Raw genomic sequence first — 21,131 nt, 5'->3', positions numbered from 1 at the left:
GGCTACTCCCCTCATTATCATATGGTTTTATAACACAACTGCAGTTGTATGCGAGGTAGGTCGTATCCAGAGGTCATATGGTATTCATGGGATCTGGATGGTTATATAAGTTTGGTAAGACAATATATAATGCATTTACGAAAGATGTTCGAAATCAAAATTCTCATAATTAATTACGAACCCAATAAAATCACCATATTCTATAATTGCTTCATTCAATTGCATTTCAAGTATAATTGCTTTTTTTTTTCTTTATTTTCACTCTACATTTCCCCAAAAATTCATTAATTTTTCCTCGAACTTTTCTCTTAATAATTCTAACTAAACTCACGAAAAGTAACAAACTATTTTTTTCAACATATCAAAGACGTACATAATCGAAATGATTAGATTCATGAACTAGCTAGGTTTTTAATTATAAAAAAAATTGTAAAAAAAATTGTTTATAAATTGAAAGCCAATGATCAATGAAATTGGATTTGATTGCTTGATTCCAAACATTCATATACTACGTATTTCTTATAAGTCAATCTTCACTTTACTCTCACGTACGTTTGACTCAACTTCCTCCTCTTTAATAACAACAACACAATCTCATCATCAAACACCGACTTTGGAAATAGAAGTGGAAGTAGTACGTGATGGGTTGCAAGGATGAGAGTATTATTGCATGAAGTGAATTACATTACATTGCATGGCTACTCCTACTCTTATTTATAGTAGGTGTAAGTCGGTTCTTTCCACCGACATATTACTATACCTTTACTCTAGATCTTCCTAGGTGACTTAACATTATCTAGGACTTCCCTCTAGGCTAGATTTTTTCTTAGATTTTTCCTAGATATTTTCTTAAGTCTATTCTAGAATATTGTAAAATAGCTTTAACTAGAAATTACAAGATTTTTCTAGATTAGCTATTAGCTTATTTTTAACACTCCCCCTTAATCTGAAAAATCTTGTACACCAAACTGTACGTCGTCTTCTCAAAATATTCTTTCGATTGTTTGTTGATGCTCTTGTCACAAACGGCCTCTGATATTGTTTCTTTTTTCTTGTCACCGACAACTTCTAATCTTGACTTTTCTTCATGTCTTTCTGTTGGTACTCATGTTACCAACCTTAATTTTGCTGTTTAATTTTGGTACTCGTGTTACCATCTTTCTAACCGATCGATCTGATGCTCGTGTCACCAGAGATCTCCCAAATTCTCCTTTCGAATGTATTTCCTTTATTTTTCCTTCTAATTTTAGTGCTCATGTCACCAAATATTTCTGCTAATGCACTTGTCATTAGCAACCTCTTTATTTTCTTCTTCAGAATAAGCTTTCTTCATTATCTTCCTTGCCAAAATTGGCAATTTCCACATCAGCTTTCTTGAACCTGCAATTCTTTCCAACATGGCCGAATTTTTTGCATATCCAACATTGTGCTTTCCCTTTGAAGTAGCAATCTGCACTATCATGGTTAGTTCTCTTACAAATTTTACAAAATAATTTATTCTCCATACCTTTGTATTTTGGTGAATCTTCTTCATCTTCACCCTCGGCCTTCTTCATGGACCCATTTTTCTTGATTTCTCCTGGTTTAAGAGAAAATTTTGCTGCAAGCGCGGTCTCCATCATGTCTTCATCATTACTTTGACGATTTTTTCTTTGTTCATGGGACTCTAGAGATTCCATAAGTTGTTGAACAGTTATGTTGGATAAATCTTTTGTTTCTTCAATTATTGTAACTATATTATCAAATTTGTCATTTAATGATACTAGAATTTTCTTCACAATTTTTTCATCCGAAATTTCTTCTCCATATGATTTCATTTGATTAACAATCTCAATAATTCTTGAAAAATAATCTTTAACCAACTGATCATTATCTTTCATCCTTAAATTTTCAAAATCTCTTCTTAAAGATTGAAGTTTGATACTTCTCACCTTGCTATCTCCCTGGAACTCTTGTTGTAGAATCTCCCATGCCTCCTTTGCTGTATTAGCCCTCATAATTCTTGGAAAAATGGTATCTTTCACCGCGTTTTGTATGAGATATAATGCTTTTGCATCCTTCATCCTTTCCTCCTCAAGTCTCTTCCTTTGAGCATCACTTAGGCTGCTTTCATCTTCAGGTTCATTATAACCTTTGTCGGCATAGCTCCACAGTCCATATGACCTTAGCATCGTCTTCATTTTAATCTTCCAAAAATCATAACTTTCTCCCCCAAAAGTTGGAATGGGAAAACTCACATTGTTATTTGCCATTATATTATGTTGTGTTTGGGATAATGTGTGTATGATATTATAGGAAGGCTATGGGTATTTGTGGCTCTTGATACCAAATGTTGGAAATAGAAGTGGAAGTAGTACGTGATGGGTTGCAAGGATGAGAGTATTATTGCGTGAAGTGAATTACATTACATTGCATGGCTACTCCTACTCTTATTTATAGTAGGTGTAAGTCGGTTCTTTCCACCGACATATTACTATACCTTTACTCTAGATCTTTCTAGGTGACTTAACATTATCTAGGACTTCCCTCTAGGCTAGATTTTTTCTTAGATTTTTCCTAGATATTTTCTTAAGCCTATTCTAGAATATTGTAAAATAGCTTTAACTAGAAATTACAAGATTTTTCTAGATTAGCTATTAGCTTATTTTTAACAAACACTGATGGTCCCACCCATCAATGTGTAAACAATGCATTTTTTTATTTTTTTTTTTCATGTAACAAACCATTTAACATCAAACGATTTGAAATTCACAATAAAAGCATTTACTGATTTAAGGTTTGCAAGACGTTGTTTAAGGAACTTATTAATGTTCAAGAGCATGGAAAGATGGAGCATGCACATAACCTAGGTTTAATATTGAATTATTCATTTTTTGTCAAATTTTTTTTTTTATTCATTCATTATAAATTTTTTATTTTGGTTGTGTTTTGTAAGTATAATATGTCTGAATTAGAAATGTGATTAATTATAATTTGTTGGATTCTAGTTTGGATAATTAGTGCAAAACTATAAGTTAATTTAACATGTAGTTTCATGAAGCGATATAGGAAATCAGTAATTTAATATGTGGTATCATATAATAATTAGGAGAATGATAAATGCAAGATAAGTATTAAGAGAATAATCACTATTTATAATTGCCATAAGGAAGTGGAAGAAGTGTGTGCTCTTAAATTGCCACATAAATCTTGAATCTTCAAGATCATTCACCAATTCTAGTTTATTCTTCCACAATTCTCCATCAATTCCACGATATGAGGGAGTAATCTAGAAATTTTTTGCATACCTTTAGTGATAATTAGTTAGGCTTATAAAATTTAAGCGACACTAACCCAACAATTTCAATCGTTATTGTTTTTTTTTTTTTTTTTTTTTTTTTTTACCAAAATAAATCGTTATTTCCAGTAACACAAAGTCTTATACTCCCTCCGTTACGAATTACTCGCAACAATTACTAAAATAGCCGTTACATATTACTTGCAACAAACTTATTTTTTTCCTTTTATAGTAAATTTTTATATGTGATTTTACAAATAACCCTTACTTTTTTTTAAACACCCTAATTAAACTCCTTATTTTAACTTATTAGCTTAAATCCTAACATTGATTAACTTAATTGTTTCCACCAAAATCAATCCCCTTCCATCTATATTCATTCTCACCACCACCACCAATCACCAGAAATTTTGTTCTTTGTTCATCTCCCCTCGATTCGACCACAACATACTATGGAGACACCATCATCGCTGGAAGTCACTATCATCGTCCTTTTTGTTGTGGCCGCCTCCGTTTTCTCTCTCTTCCTCAGCTTGTTGTTTTGCCATTGCCGGTGAAGCACATATTTGAAGGTTTTATGGTCAAATTTAACCATGAAAACTCTAAATCTAGAGTTTTAATGGTTAAATTTGACCAATTAAAGCTTTAATCGATGATAGAGAGTTGTGGGTTTTAGATTTTGGGGTTCTGGGTTTGGGTTCGAGTTTTGGGTTTGTGGGCTGTGAGTTTCGGGGTTGTGGGTGATGGATCTGGGTTTGTGGGTTGTGCGTTTTGAGGTTGTGGGTGGTGGGGTTTGGGGTTGTGGTTCTGGGTTCGTGAGTGTGGGTTTCGGGGTGGGTGGTGGTGGGTTGCAGTGGGTTAGGTGGCTTTGCGGCTTCACGAAGGGTTCGCAAGTGGTGGTGGTGCTGGTTCGTTGATCGTGGGTTCGCGAAGGGTTCGTGCTGGGTTCGTTGATCAAGGGTTCACTAGGTTCGTTAGTGGTGTTGGGCTCATTGGTGGTTTGTTGGGTGGTGGTGTTTTCGTGGTTGTACGTGGTTTTGCCAGGTGGTGGTGGTTGTGGTGATTGGTGTTTAGTTTTTTTTTTTTTTTTTTTTTTTTTTTTTTTTTTTTTTTTGATTGGATTAATACTAAGTACATCCCCTTATTTTCCAATAATTACACTTAAGATATTTCGCATAGAAGCCCGCAAACTATCTCTTTGTTGCGAGTAACTTGTAACGGAGGGTATGTGGCTGGCTACACGGTATTATGGCCATCCATCATGAGGGTTACTTCGTTAGTGTCACAAGGGTTACTCATTCAGTTTCACAAGGGTTATTACTTCTTCGTCAGTATTATAAGGATTACTTAAGGGTTACTCGCGATCGGCCAATATTATAGAGGTTACTCATTTAGTATTATAGGGGTTATTTTGTTCTTTCTCAAGTGGTCATATGGTGGCCAGCCGTACACAAGACGCATTGTTCCAATAATATTTATCATTTATGGGTCATCTTTGAAGGGATTTATTGCCCTTGAAAAAGTACAAGAGAACCAATGATATTATGACAAATGTTATAATAATAATCTAATCAACTTGTTACCCCTTATTCATTATAGGAAATATATAGTCTGAAAAAGCCAACTTACTTTTAGGTAAACAAAAGGTTTATTCTTGGCCCTGTTTGGTAGTAAGCTTATTGGGGGTATATTAGCTTATTTGACTAACTTTAGCTGATTGACTAGTCAAACAAGCTAATACTAGTGTTTGGTAGTAAGCTTATTGAAATAGCTTATTCCACTAAATAAGCTCTTTTTGAAAAATCTCATTTTAGGAGCCTTTTCAATTAGCTTATTCATTAATTATTGTGAAATGACACTTATAACCTCATTTAATTTAATTTAAAATCCTATCTAAACTACCTACCCCACAATTAGCTTATTGGTCATTTCACATACTCAATCACCTTTAAGCTATCAACTATTTACTAAATACTTTTATATAATCAGTTAATACAATAAGTTAGTCAAATCAGTTAATAAAATCAGCTAGTTAAAATCAACTAAGTCAATCAGTTTCAGTTTTTAGCTTTCTCTCAAACAGGGCCCTTATATTTTTTGGGTTAACCAGATAACGGTTTGCTTAAATTTGACAAAATTTCCAACAAATAATGGTATAGAACAATAGAGTATAGAAAAGACAAACGAGGAATAAGCACAACAATACATATTATTATTTTCAGCTGAAAATACAGAATTTTAGAGCCAAACTTATAAGAACATTTAGCTCTAGATTATTACACATATAGTTAAATTTCCATCAATCTATAACTTTAATTCAACATTTCATGTACTCATGTTACAACACCCTTTATTAGTTGTTCATCAACGTTCAAGGGCAGAAAGTGAGCCTGTAATTAGTTCCAGAAGGACAAGCGAAAGTGCTGCTTTGATCATCTTCAGGGAAACTGTAAGCATCAGGGCACCTTTGCTTGTAAAATGTAGAGTCACCACTAGCACCACACGATCCGATCCCTTGTGTCGTGCAAGGACTGTTACATCCTCCCGGAACCTTCCAGTTCTGAGGGCACTGCCCGTTAATATCAGCCGTGCAACTAATTGTACGACACTTCCCATCAAGTGCACCGGAGTTGGAAGTGGGAGTGAAGGAGATAGGGATATTGAAGCCTTCAATAAGTGAGATATCGATGGTGTCGGTTGGGTTATTGGGTTGTGCTAGTGCATACTCAAACAGAGTCTTTGGGATAGTACCCCAATTGCCCGGGTCACACACTAGTTTTCCACAGCCTCCAGTCTGGCAATTGCCATTACCATTGCCATCAAAGTTGCACCCGGTACGACCCCAAATACGTGCCATTTTAGTCCCGGGTGCTGGGTTTACGTCCCAGGTGTTTCCTTTAGCGAGTTGCTGACCGCCTCCTGGATCGGCAGCAGCCCACACGGTGAAGTCACAGTTGTTGACTACGGTGATGGTGGTTGCATGGGTGATGGTGATGATGGAAAGTAGCAATGTAACAAGAGAAGCAGATATAGGACTCATAATGAAATGGTGTATTTAAATAATACTTATTGTATGTAGTTTTGATGTGAGGAAATGTAGAGATGATGAGGGGTGTTTATATAGAGTTTTGAGGCGGCTAATCTGACAATTTTTTATTTGACGGGAGGCTGATCTAATCTAGTTTCTTTGCGTGTTCTGGTGCAATTATTGTTCTAGACTTGATAATACTGAATGGAAGAAATAGTCAAAGCAAGAGGCAGTCAATGAAGAGCTATATTTTTATTTTTTTTTTTTTTTTTTTTTGAATAGTAATGTAGAGCTATACATGATAATGTTCTCGATTAGCAGGGGTTGTTCTTAAATACATGTAATAATATTTCTTAGTTTCTATGTCTTTCAACTCTAAACTTTAATCATTAATACTCTGTATTGTTTTAATAATTGTTTGATGTATAAGTAATGAAAATATGTAAATAAATATAAGACACGTGAAGTAATTAGTATGTGGATAACATAACAAAAAGCGGAAATATAAATGTAATAGAGTGGGATAAAAGGGGAAAGAATGAATATAAATTGAAGTAATAAAGGGGTTGCAAAATATAAAACTTCATAAAACCAAGTCCATCAAACCTTTGAGAATGTATATAGGGTATATTTCTTCAAGGAGTAGTTATGCCATACAAGATTTTAAGAGCATGGTAAGCTAATTAGCAAATTAGCTTGTTATGCCATACAAGATTATAAGCTAATTATAACTTCTTTTGTCTTTAAAAAAAAAAAAAAAAGCTAACTTCTTTTGTAGCTACTTTGTGCTCAAATGGTTAACTAGTAGCTTGTGATTTGATTGAGCCTAAATTTGATTAGCTTTGTACATTTAATTTCATTGATGATCAACCTATCTTTTTGGCAAGTTAATTCTCAAGTAAATTAGCTTAGCTAAGCTAATTTGCTTGACCAAGCTAATCTAATTCTTTAAATACAATGGTTAAGCTTATAGCTAGGATATTATCTAAATTGCAAGCAAGTTCTTAGGTACAACCATTGGAATTACTTACATGTAATGTATAAATTGTGCAAAAATTGAAAGTGTTAAAGAGAAATGAGATAAATATAAAAATTGATTGAATAAAAAAAAAATCATACACACTCGACCATAAATAAAGGCGACATTTCTCATAAATCTCATTGTTTAAAGTCTACATTAGTGAGTAGCCCAAGCGTTGTCCGGGGTTACTCAATTTATAGTTGTGCAACTGTTAATTTTTAAGAGCATCCAATAGTTTGCACGTACGTATGTAATATGTCTTCAATACTTTGTAGTATAATATTATTTATTGTACAAGGTTAAAGCATAATTGATAATTAGCTAAGATGGTTAAACAATAATTTTTCTTCTACGAGGTCAAGTGTTCGAAGTTTCTTAGTATAATTGATCATCTACTAATTATTTTTTTCCAATTTAATTAACAAAAAGCCCCTCTAGTCCCTACTATATTTTCTCCGACTTTCCCGATAACATTAATAGTAGTATAACCAATTCATATTACCTTCTTTGTATAAAACTTTAATTAACAATATTCTACAAGTATCATTAATTTATAATTGCTCTCATATTCTACAAGTATTGTTAAACGAGGGTCGGAGTCATGAACAATAAAGTGGTCATTTTAATTAATTTGGTGTTGAAATAGTGCAACTTGTTTGTGAGGTGCAATAACTTTGCTGAATGAATTAATGGTTTACAAAATTGCAAGGCCTACTTCTTGTTATTATCGTGACATCACATAAATTGGTGTCCTTGGATGTTTTCAGTTTGTTATTTGATGTTCTTCGACTTTTATCGAAATTTTAGATGATATATGGATTGCCCAAGTCATGGTCAATTCAATATACTTTTTTTTTTAAAATTTCTGTAAGTTAAGGAGATTACCTTACGAATTCAAAACCTAACACAAGTTAATTTAACCTGAATCATATCAATCCTTAAATTGCTCATATAGCTCGTAGCTCTAGTTATTTTCAGTTAAAATGTGGGTGCTAAGTTAGTGTAAATCTGGTTTCCTCCTTAGAATGAAACATTTTGGTTTAGAGGCGCCTAATTAATTAATAATTTTCATTACATGTTTTGTTGCAATTGCATTAGACGTGATAATGGTAAGAATTGTCAAAGTAAGATTTTTATGTGATACGTTATATTGATTATTCTATTGTATTTTTATTCCAAAATTTATAGAGTTTAATTTTCAAAGGAATACAATAAGAAAAACAAGGTGTTTGGATGATTATTAGGAAATTTTGGTGCTATAATTGTCTTTTTTTAAGGAATTGTCAAAATTTTGTGAGATGTTGTCATCTTTCCATGTGGCCTGTGGAAAAAGGCTATTAAATGCCAGAATTTAAAATTGATTGACTGAAATACTTGAATTCTTTACGTACACTTCAATTTCTAGCCGCCGCGTTGCCGGTGCAACAAGGAAATAACTAAGCTAAATACTGTACTTCATATTTAAGAATTTAAGATTTTTCTTGAGCCTTTGAGAGGAATTGCATTTATTTATTTAATTATTTTTGCTTTTTTGATCGGCCTTCAAAATATCGTCATGTCTCTTCTTTTGCATTTTTTCAACCATCAATTAAAGAACTGAATTTTTCTTCAAAAAAAAAAACCTGAATCTCACTCAATTTATATAAAAACATTGCCTTAAAAAAATATTAAAACATTTGCATTTAATTTTAAGTAGATATTAGCCCGTGCAATGCACGGTTCTAGTAAATCTTTTTAATTAATTTAAGATTTTTAATATATAAATATCATTCATCGGATATTTGAATATAATTCCTAATATCATAAGATAATTTTTTTTTTTAACTTTAAGCTTGAATTTAAAATCTCAAACCTTATTCTTTAATTTTGCTTAATAAAAAGACAAATTATTTTATTTATTGATTAAAATAAGTCCTTTGCAAATGCGTTTTTTTATCACGGTTGCTAAATACAACCCCTATTTACTCTAAAACACCCTTCTAAAAAACAAAATAAGACCCTCCTTCCTCATTCTTTCCTTGACATTCTCCTCTATCTGTAAAATTCCAAAAACCCAATATACCTTTCGAATTTCCAAATCAATTGATTCGTCAATTTTTGTGAGCAGCAAAATTTATATGTAATTCATCAAATTCATAGCTCCAATTCAATATTCTTAATAGTTTGAATTATTAAATATTATTATTGATAATTATTATTAATAATTATTACGAGTATTATGATTAATTATTATTATGATTAATAAATATTAATTATTATTAATATTAATAATTATTATAAAAAAATATTCAAAATATTAAATTATTATCATCAATATAATATTAATTATTATTATTGAATATTAATTATTATTGTTGTTATTATTAATTATTATTTAAAAATAGAGCAGAGCCGAGCCGAGCAGAGCAGAGTAGAGCAGATTTCTTTTGAGTAGAGCAGAGAAGATTTGATTTGAGCTGAGCAGCTCTAAAGAACGGGACCTAAGTAGATAGAATTAGATACGGAGTAATAGTATATTTTAGGCAACTGTCATCAGATTTGTATGCTGACTATGCTCTAAGCTAGGCCCACTTTAAAAGGTCACCAAGCCTGCATTATTAGCGTACTTTATACAATTATTAGTGGTATTAAAATACTTATTAAAGTGTAATTATTATTGATGATATGTTTAATGATTAAAACTTGTAAAAAAATGATTAAAAAATTAAATATATTAACGAGAGTAAACATATTAATGAGGGTAAAAAAGTAAATATATATTTTTGTACATATTTTTTAGGGTATAATTGGTAACACACTATACCTAAGAGTTATGTTCTAATTTTTATAAGGTAAGGATACGGAGGGAGTACCAAACAATAAAACATGCATTCTAGCGTACTTTGTATTTTAATTAAGAGGTGATCAATGGGTGAGGCGGGTCGGGTTTGGGTCGGGCTGAGGTTAAAAAATTTGTCCATTTCTCGGGTCGGGCCAAGCTTCAGGCCGGAAAACGTGTGCCCAAACCCGCCCGAACTAGTCAGGCCATACGGGCTTTTCGGGCCAATTTTGAGTCGGGCCCAAAAAATCAACTAAAAATGCAAAAAAAATATATTTCCCAAACCCGTCCAAACTTTGTAAAAATCGAGCCCGACCCGATTCGGGCCGGAAAATTCTGCCCAAAATCGGGTCGGGCTCAGTGTGATCAGCTCTAATTTTAATATAGGGAATAAAAGGTTGTAAAAAAATAAATATATATATAGGGAACAAAAGGCTTGCAACAATATAATCCTGAATATGAATAAACATTCATATTAGAATAATAACTAGCTTAGTGCCCGTGCGATGTACGGTTTATAAATCAACTTATTAATTTTTTGAAAAAAAAAACATTAATAATCTCGTAGGGGAAAAAAACTAACATAATTTTCAAAGTAGTAATAAAGGGCTCTGTTTCACTAACAAATTAATTATGTCTTTGGTACTTGGTTTATTTTATTCCCTTTTATTTATTTATAATGTTAAAATTTTAATTGAAAACTAAATGAATTATGTATCACATAATTATATAGGAGAAATAGACTAAATCATTGTCAATCTACTGTAGATAAAAACAAAAAATTTATTACCATACCATTCACTTCACCAGCTATACAATCAAATATTTGCTTTACTCATCGTATTCACCAAATCTTTAGACATAATAATAACCTTATATATGACTCACAACTATATACATTTTTTTAAGCAAAACATTGTGTCAAAAACAATTACATAATATCCATACAACCAAGCAACAACTTATAGAATATACAACACAAATATATAAATATGGATATTGGTTAATTTTTATACAAATAAAAGATATTTGTTATAATTTTTAAGAATAAAAGACAAATCTCATCAACTACTCAATCATGTATGTAATATATTTTTTTACAGACATATATTCTTATGCTGTAATTATTTAAATCTTGAATATTAGCATTACATTAGTACGAAAATATGAAAATTTATTTATTTCAAAAAAAAATGAAAATTTATGATTATAGAAATGAGAATATTCGATCTTCATATAAATTTCATTAGAAATCTATGTTAATAAAAAAAAATATTGGAATCTTTAATTATTATATATGCATAAATTTTTGGCATAATTATTGTTAGGAAAATATTGTTTAATTTAGAAAAAAAGATACATTAGATATATATTTTTTAATCTAAATTAATTTAATTTATTTCACTTTAATTTGTATATATCTTTAATCGGATTGTATATATATTTATTCGGATTGTATATAACCAATTTAATTTAATTTATTAACCATGATTCTTTAAGAGGGGCGAGGTCAAATATGTGAATGTCATATTAAATAACAATATATTAACATTTAGGTAATATAGATATATAATATGACCTTGAAATGAAAAATATAAAGACTTATATGACTTTTTTTTTTTTTTTGGTGTTTAGAGAGCCACAAAGGGCGAGGGTGAGAATCGATCCCAAGATCTCCTGAAATCGGGAGGGAAGCTCTAACCACTTGAGCTATACCTCACTCTCAAGACTTATATGACTATGAGTCTATGACCATGACTATTATTTATATAGATGAATAAAAAAAAAATTGTATCTTATTTTATTATTTGAATATTATAATTTGATTTTAATATTTAGAATATTTTATTTTTACCATATCATGCTACCATTATATTTCAAGACTTTTTTTTTATTTGAGAAATAATATTTCTAGACTTTACTGTATAATAGATGCTTTATTGACCATTATGCTCGTATCAATATGTATCATGTAATCCTAAATACTTGTATAATTCTTTCCTTTGCTCATTACGTCGCAAAAATATTGCTAGACTTTACTACTCCGTATAATAGTTTAGTTAGTTATTTTGTAAGGCCCTGTTCTCTTCACCTTAAAAAAATAATATTAAGTAAAAATAATTTCAGTTCAGTAAAAATAAGTTCAGTTCAATAAAATTAATTTCAGTTCAGTAAAAATAATTTCAGTTCAGTAAAATAAGTTCAATTCAGTTAAATTCAATTTTCTTAAAGATGAATTATAATAGAAAATCTGTAAAAATAATTTCAGTTCAGTAATAATAATTTCAGTTCAGTAAAATTAATTTAAGTTCAGTAAAAATAATTTAAGTTCAGCAAATATAATTTTGTTTCAATAAAAATAATTTTAGTTCGGCAAAAATAAGGTGAAGAGAACGAGGTCTAACACCCCAAATTTAAGAACAGTGTGTTACATATTTAGAATAAGATATTTAAAATATTTTTTATATGGAAACAAAAATGTATAATAATTTTTTTTAAAAAAAAACAGATCATAAAGAGACGTTTGTCAGTCTCATATTGAGGCGCTTGTCTTTTAGTATAATACTAGACTAGATTAGTCCCGTGCGATGCTCGGATTTCTTTGAAATATGGAGTATATATTTTATGTATTCTTACGTATTAAAAAAATTATTGAGACATAACCATTAGTTGTAAATGCTAATTTTATAAAATTAATTTTGAAGAAGAACAAACTGAAAATGAAAATTTAAGATGAGGGAGATCGAAGAAGAGTATACGAGGTAATTTTTTTTTTTTTTTTAAAAAAAAAATAATAAATAAATAAAAGAAGAGTATATGAAGACAAAGAGGACAAGAGGTACCGTATATATATATAATTATAAAAATACATTAGTATACTTCGCATAGGAGTAAACTTTTTTTTTCTTTTTTTTTTTTTTTTTTTTTGAGAAATAAAACTTTCCTATTTCTAGTTTTCTACTCTGCGTTAAAAGGGGTTTTTTCCTCAAAAAAAAAAAGTAAAAAAATTGAAGCGGTTTAATAGGCGTTAAGTTTGAGATTCAAAAGCAGTTGGCGAAGTAATCAGTTGGAATTTGAAAGTCTTAAAAGAGTTAGAAGTCTTAGAACCTAGGGTAAGTTTATGGCAAGTCTTGAGCAAAGTCTCTTACATGAGTCTTACTCGACATTCTTGTAATAAACTCATCTAAGATTCATGTGAGTCTTACATGGAGTTTGGAAAATCCAATCCCATGTCAAGACTTTACAAGGCCAATGAAAATTAGTCACCTCATCAACTAACCAAAAGTTTACAATAATTTTTTAAAAAATAAAAAAAGTGTTGAAAAATAAACCTCTCAAGTGTCACCATATGTAAGTGTCACACATTGGTTGAAGAAGAGAGAATTAAACACTTTATAAGGCTAAGGGGCTACTCTTCCTATCGCCATATGGTTTTGGGATGGAACCTCATTTTATCATGGCCCAGAATACTTAATGCCATTAAAGGTCCCAAACTTTGGGCCTGGCAATATACTCTAACAAAAAGGCATTTTACAAAAAAAAAAAATATATTTTGAAGAAGATTAAGTGAGTTTTGAGTAAGTCTTGAGATAATGTGTAAATTTAGAGAAAGTCTTGTATGAATTTGAATAATATAAAAGTATTTTAAAGTTAGTGGAAAGCTAATGTGACAAAGTATTTTAAACTAGTGTCAACTATCATTTGTCTAGAAGGTTTTTTTTTTTTTTTTTTTTTTGGTAAATCCATCACTTTATAATACTATAAGAATTATCTTTTTTTAAAATAATATTCATTAATTGCATGGAATTACACATAATTTTGTCATTAATCCGATAAAGTTTCATTTCTAATTAAATACAAGAAAATGCTAACTTATCAGCTAAAAGTCCCTAGACATTGACTTAAAAATTACACTTATAAATTATTTGCCACATGTATTCTGAAGTCCCTAAATTTGTTGATTGTGTTGTATTGTATCGGAAAAGTGATCATTGGTGGTTGAGACTAGCATTATAATGAAGACATGCTTCAACCATTTTGCCTCATTTAAAAGTTAAGAGACTACATGGTTCCTTCACTATTAAATCTCCTTATCATGCCTCCACTACTCCTCCATCCAACCCTTACAAAGTTACAAGTTCCAACTCCTTTTCTCCTTAATTTTCCATGGTTTGTCTTATGGTAAATTAACACCCCTTTCAAATTTTTTTTTTTTTTTGGTGTTTAGAGAGCCACAAGGGCGGGTGAGAATCGATCCTAGGATCTCCTAGAAATCGGGAGGGAAGCTCTAACCACTTGAGCTATCCCTCACTCTCACCCCTTTCAAATATTAAATGTTGATTTGGAACATAGCTAGGGGAATTCTACCAATTGGTGACGTCCTAGCTAGAAAATTCCCAAATTTGCACTAGGTGTTATGCTCCTAATGAAGACATGATTCAACAGTTAAACTGTTCCGTGACTGCCCAAACTACTCTACTTTTAAGAGTCTTATTTTTAAGAACCATCTTCTTAAAAAAATTTAATCTTCCTAATATTTACAACTGTGATTTTCAAGCTTAGCTTACACTAGGTGAAAAAACAAAATTGGCACCGGTTCAAAACCCCTCAATGCCACCGGTTTTGAACTGGTGCCAATTTGGGGGGGTGCCAATAAGTGCATGAAAAAGCCACCGGTTTGAACCGATGGCAAAACTCGGAATTGGCATCGGTAAGCCCAAAAAAAATTAATTCAATGTTTTTGACACCGGTTAACCGGTGCCAAAAATGTAAAAAAAAATCATTTTTTTTTTTTGTCTTTTTTCACTTAAAAATTAAATAAACTAAAATAAATAAGAACATCAAAATAAAAATCGGATATCAATCAATATAATCGAAAATTTACAATATATAATCAAAAAAATTTTACAATATAGATCAATAAAATAGATCAATTACAACATATAAATAAAAAAAATACAATATAAATCAAAAAAAAAAAAAATACAACATCAATCAAAAAAACCCCATACAACATCTAAATCAATATTCTTGCATCAGTATACCTGCACCAATTAAAACAAAAAAAAAAAAAAAAAAAAAAAAAAAAAAAAATCGATTAAAATAAATTAGTTGCGAAAAAATATAATAAAAAACCCAGAAAATAAATAAAAAAAAATTAAAAACCCAGAAAATGAAAAAAAAAAATCGAATTAAAATCGATTAAAAAAAATTTGATTAAAATAAAAACAAAAATAAAAAATCAATTAAAAACCCAGAAAATTAAAAAAAAAAAAAAAAAAAAAAAAAATCACTTCAGAAAGGTATTGACATTACCACTTCATTATCACTTCTTCTCTCCACCAACTCCATAATTCAGTTAACCAATACCTTGCCCTTGGTGAATGGCTCCAACTGATGTGCTGTTTCTTAAGAAAGGTCTTGACAGGACCTCCCAACTAATATTGCTACGTACTATCTTGTTTATTTTTGCTACGTACTATCTTGTTTAATAAAAAAAATTACCTTCACTGCTCCCTTAGTTTAATTTTCCTTGTTCTCAATGCTTTTAGTGGGGCACTTCAGTCTTCAGCACTTGGATGAGCTTGTGCGGTGGTGCTCTGGCGTTGACTATCACGTGTTAGTCATCTAACGTATTTAAAAAATAAAAAAAAATTCCAAATTTTCCTCCTTTCTCGACCTAACCCTTTCATAGTATTCTCACGGAGGTCGGAAAATGAGGGAAATTTGGGGATTTTTTTTAATAAATCACGTGACTAACACGTGATAGTTAATGCTAGAGCTCCGACGTTGACCACCACGCAAGCTCACCCAAGTACCCCATACAAACAAAATGCAACTTAAAACTTTTTCACAAGTTTTCACTTCAAAGATCCTTTTTTAAAAAGTCGACTACTTAAAAGGTCTTTTTTCACAATTTCCTCAATATATATTTACTTAAGGTTTTTTTTTTTTATTTTGGTGTTTCACCCGATTCACCCTTTGGGTTAATCTGGATTCAGGGATTGATTGTGGGTGGTTAGGTACCAGTCCCCTCCCAATTGTTGTTGCGAGGGATCGAATACGAGTCCTCTCTACCAAATGTAGTCTTATTGGTACTTATTAAGGTAAAATTATTATTGCTTTAATTTGTAGTGAGTTATAATATTGTTTATATTCAAAACCATTGCATTAATATATTAAAATCAAACTTGGACTATTTTTTTTTAAGTGAAGAAAACATGTCCTTTAATTAGTCTGACCTTTGCATTATTAAGGTAAAAATGCAGGTAAAGAGATTCAAACCTAAACTTCATTGAATGAAAACCACATGCATTACCATCTTAGCTAGAATTAAATTATAATCTATTTATCCACATTTATGTATAAATACATGTAGTACAAGTATTATAATGTAATATAGAAACAAAAAAAAATATAGAAACAAAAAAAAAAAAAATCCAAAATGAGTAATTGTTGTCATTGTTTTCAAATTTACCACGTAAAAAAATTATGAAGTACGTCTTTTAAAGCGTTTAATAGGCAAAGCCTGGGGCACACTAGCAATGACACATGTCATTTTCTAGTGTGTCTTTCAGTTTTTTTTTTTTTGAATAAATTTCAATTAAAGAAACAAATCTTATTTACAAATATTTCCTAACCTTACACAATATAAAAACACATTCTTAGCATAATTTTGCTCATTTTCTACATCAGTTAATATCTAACACATTAGGTGGTCCCTACGTACGCCGGTACCAAGCACCATACCGCCTCTCCTTTGATTAATAAAAAGGCGGAAAGAACATATACTATGAAACAAAATAACATGGTTGTTTAAAAGAACATTCCTCTAGTTTAAAAAGAACGCGAACAAGTAAGTCAGTTTTTTTTTTAAAAAAAAAGGCAAGAGGTAAAAAGTAAATTTTTTTTTACTGATATCGTACTTTCTCTAGACATTTACCAAAACAAAACTTCCTCTCTCTAAAATTTTTCTCACTCTAAAAGTTTTCTCTCTCAAAAAGTAAAAAAAAAAATCCAAAAAACCAGTTGAATTTCAAACTTCAAAACCTTATGCAATTTTTGAAGAAATTTGTAGTTCTCAATCCAAAATTTTTGAATATGGGGGACAAAAACAACATGTAAGTATAATTTTCAACATGCCTTAGTGTTTATTTTGGAATTTGATCAGTTTTTTTTTTTTTTTTTTTGCAATTCATACGAAAAAATGTTTCTTCGACTTTGTTAATATTATTGTTGTTTGATTTTCGATTTTTTTGCAATTCATTTGATATTTTTTATGATTTTGGGTTCATTTGTTTGTGCTCCATTTCATGAAAAGAACATATTTATATACAAAAAAAGAGTGAAAAGAACATATGTTCATGTTCTTTGATTATCAATATAATGTGCTTTATTTTATTTGTGCCATAAAACTCATTGCTTATTATTAAATGTTCTTTGAATTTTGTCTTTAAATTATGGTGGGTATATATAGATAATGTTCATTATATAATATCATCATGTTTTTTATTAATATTACAGATGTTCTTTAGATTTTTAAAAAAAAAAACATAAATTTGGATTTTTTTTACAAAACAGTTATATGTTCTTTACAAAACAGTTGCATGTTCATTTCAAAACAGTTACATGTTCATTCCACATTTTTTGTCTGTACCTTAAAATTTTCATATCTAACATATCTTTCATAATCATTATTTTCCTCAAAATTTGTCAAATATATTCTTAGAACTTTTTGTTTATAAAAACTAATTATAATGATAGTCTAATAATGGTTATTAAAGATTATCGTGCATGGCACGAGAAATACCCTAATTTCGTATTAAAATAGGGTGTGTTTATGGGGAAATTTAGAATAATGAAAAACGACGTCGTCATTTGGCGAATTCTTAGGGTTTATGTTTATCACCCTTTTCTCGTCACATCCACTGTTCCACTCTCCTCTCCTTCTCTCTTGCCTCAAACTCTAAGCAATGAACTCACCGCCGGAATCCACCGCACCACCGCCACCTCCACTGGAATCAGCCGCACCATGTTGGGCGAACATAGTGAAGCAAACCCCAGAACCAACCCCAGCACAACAACCTCAAACACCCACACAACTCTTCGAAACCTGCAAATCAAACAAAGACATAACAGTTGCCATTGTTGATGCTAACGCTATCATTCAAGGAGGAGAGAGACTCTCTTCTTTAGCTGACAAGTTTGTGTCTGTTTCTGAAGTTATCAATGAAATTCGTGACCCCACTTCTCGTCATCGTCTCTCTTTTCTGCCTAATAATCGGCGATGAAGGTAATTCTCTTTCAATTTATGCCAAGATTTTGTATGGGAATTCTTGATTGTAGAGTTAATTATTCTATGTTGGATTATACTCCGTAGTTTTGATAGTTGCTGCATTCAAAGAAGCCATGCATGAAAATTATGTTTTGACTCTGTAAGTTAATTTCATAATATTAACACATTTAATTTAATATATTAAAATCAGATTTAATGAAAACCTAATTGAAATTGGACTAATTTTGACCTTTGTGTTATTCACCTCCTCTCCATTAACCTTCTTTTTATGTGCGATCTTATTGAGATCGTTTTGATGGTATATTTATACATGTATATAATTTTTATAATACTTATTTTAATCATCGAAAATTAGATATATTGATGTTAAAGATTTTTGTAAAGTAAAAAAAATATTCCGTATTAAAATATAGTGTGTTTATGGGGAAAATTAGAATAAAGAAAAACGACGTCGTCATTTGGCAAATTCTTAGGGTTTATCTTATCACCCCTTTTTTGTTACATGCATCCACTCTCATCTCCTTCTCTCTTGCCTCAACTCTAAGCAATGGAGTCACCGTCGAAATCAGCCACACCACCGCCCCACCACTGAAATCAGCCGCACCATGTTGGGCGAACATAGTGAGGCAAACCCCAGAACTAACCCCAACACAACAACCTCAAACACACACACAACTCTTCAAAACTTGCAAATCAAACAAAGGCATAGCAGTTGTCATTGTTGATGATAACGCTATCATTCAAGATAAGTAGTAAAAGAATAATGATGTAGAGATTGATAAAATAATTAGGAGAATGATAAATGCAAATTAATGATGTAGAGATTGATAAAATAATTAGGAGAATGATAAATGTAAGATAAGTAGTAAAAGAATGGACCCTATTTATAATTGATGTAAGGAGGTGGAAGAAGTGTGTGGAATATTCTACACACATGCTCTTTAATTTAAATTGCCACATTAATATAGAATCTTCAAGATCATTCACCAATTCTACATTCTTCCACAATTCTCCATCAATTTCTCGATATGAGGGGATTTTCTAGAAATCTTTGAGACATTATTAATTAATTGGCTTATGGAATTTAAGCTTAACTAACTCAACAATTTCAATCGTTACGGTATAATATATGTGTATTTATGGGTCTTCTCTGAGGGGGTTTATTCCCATGAATTGGTACTATTGGTTTACTTGCAAGAATTGTATGATGTTTGTTCTAATTACTATTGAAATTGTTATTGATGAAATAGGGTTTTGTTTGAATTGATAAATAAATTTCATTTTCAAAACCCTTCATGGTAATATTTTGATTGAGATACCTAAAGAAAACAGATCATTGAAGAATCTTATTACAAGATGTATGAATTTATTTGGTGTCATTGCTTGTATTTTGTTGTGAATTTAATTTGTTTGATTTTGTTCTAAGTTTTGTATTTTGTTATTTACAGTAATCTATAGGTCAAATCTATTAACTATTACTAAAACAAAACTTGCTGACATCATGAAAAGACACTTGTCAATTTCTTATGAAAATTTTTCCCGCCAAAAGTATTTTTGACATCATCATTTTTTTCTCTATTTTTTTTTCTCCTAAGTTCTAAAACTAAACAATTACAATATTTCTTTCAAAATTAATAAATAAGATTATGATTACACTTTTTTGAATCCTTCACCAAAAAAAATTGGAGTACACTTTTTTAAATAAAGAATATTGACAACTATTTTAAACAAATAAAATCTATTTCAACCGTGCTAATATATTAAAAGGCATACTAAGAATGCCTCTATGCCACGTAGACCACGCCAAGTCTTTTGCTCTATCTCTCATTATGCCACATCACACTACCTAATCAACCTGAATCATTCTGCCACATCACCTAATATTGTTTCACATAAAAAAAAAATGATGATAAGAGCGAGGAATCAAACACCCAACCTCTTATAAAAAGGATGGTTATTTAACCATCTAAGCCAATCATCAACTATGTTACAAGTATGAAAATTAATGTATATAATTGATAATCACAAGGTCTATATTTTTTGTAAAAAAAAAAAAAATTATAAATATCAAATACATATAATCATAATTAAGGAATAATTAAAGTAAAAATCCGGCAACGTCGGGGATACACACTAGTGGATTGTATGAAAATGCTACCTCGTGAGCTTCGAGCTGAGATTTGATGAAGTCTCTTCAATTCAGGAGCTTTACTTGGATAGAAATAAGCTCCAATGAATTGTGATTGATGTTGCTACTGCATATTTCAAACCCAACATGCACGGATTGTAAGTGTCATTTACACACATTGGCGGATGTATTCAGGTGCACACTGAGTCACGTCAACAAGAAAAAAAAAATGAATTTTGCTGCTATTGTTACAAGAGTTTTACGCTACGTCAGTGTTTTTCTTTTTTAATTAAAGAGACTAGTTATATTTAATAACATGTCTCTTAAGTTATGTCTCTTTTTTTTTTTTTTAATTTTTATTAATTTTTGCTTGTATTTATATCCTATATTTGTGCAACCAATTTTAATATTTTCCCACAAAGCTTATCAATTAAGTAAAAAATCATAAAGTTAATTTAATAAATTTATAGTACTAATTGTTTGTAACATGTTATGTGTAGTACTTTCAACTTGTAAGATTGAATTTTTAAGTACTATTTGATTGTAGTATGGATTTTTGTGTC

At 30.5% G+C, this 21,131-nt stretch overlaps 1 protein-coding gene across 1 annotated transcript; it reads right to left on the bottom strand.

Annotated features, from left to right (window-relative positions):
* Nucleotides 1–5,482: 5,482 nt before the first annotated feature.
* On the bottom strand, nt 5,483–6,360 carry LOC145595312 (osmotin-like protein OSML13). The gene has a single exon (XM_081651706.1). It carries the CDS (start codon nt 6,315–6,317, stop codon nt 5,649–5,651), a length of 669 nt encoding a protein of 222 aa, XP_081507832.1. The 5' UTR covers nt 6,318–6,360; the 3' UTR covers nt 5,483–5,648.
* Between the last annotated feature and the right edge of the window lie 14,771 nt (nt 6,361–21,131).

Source organism: Chenopodium album, chromosome 2 (assembly GCF_948465745.1).
Source record: "Chenopodium album chromosome 2, dcCheAlbu1.1, whole genome shotgun sequence".
Taxonomy (NCBI): Eukaryota; Viridiplantae; Streptophyta; class Magnoliopsida; order Caryophyllales; family Amaranthaceae; genus Chenopodium; species Chenopodium album.
This window is presented reverse-complemented; position numbering and strand designations above follow the sequence as displayed.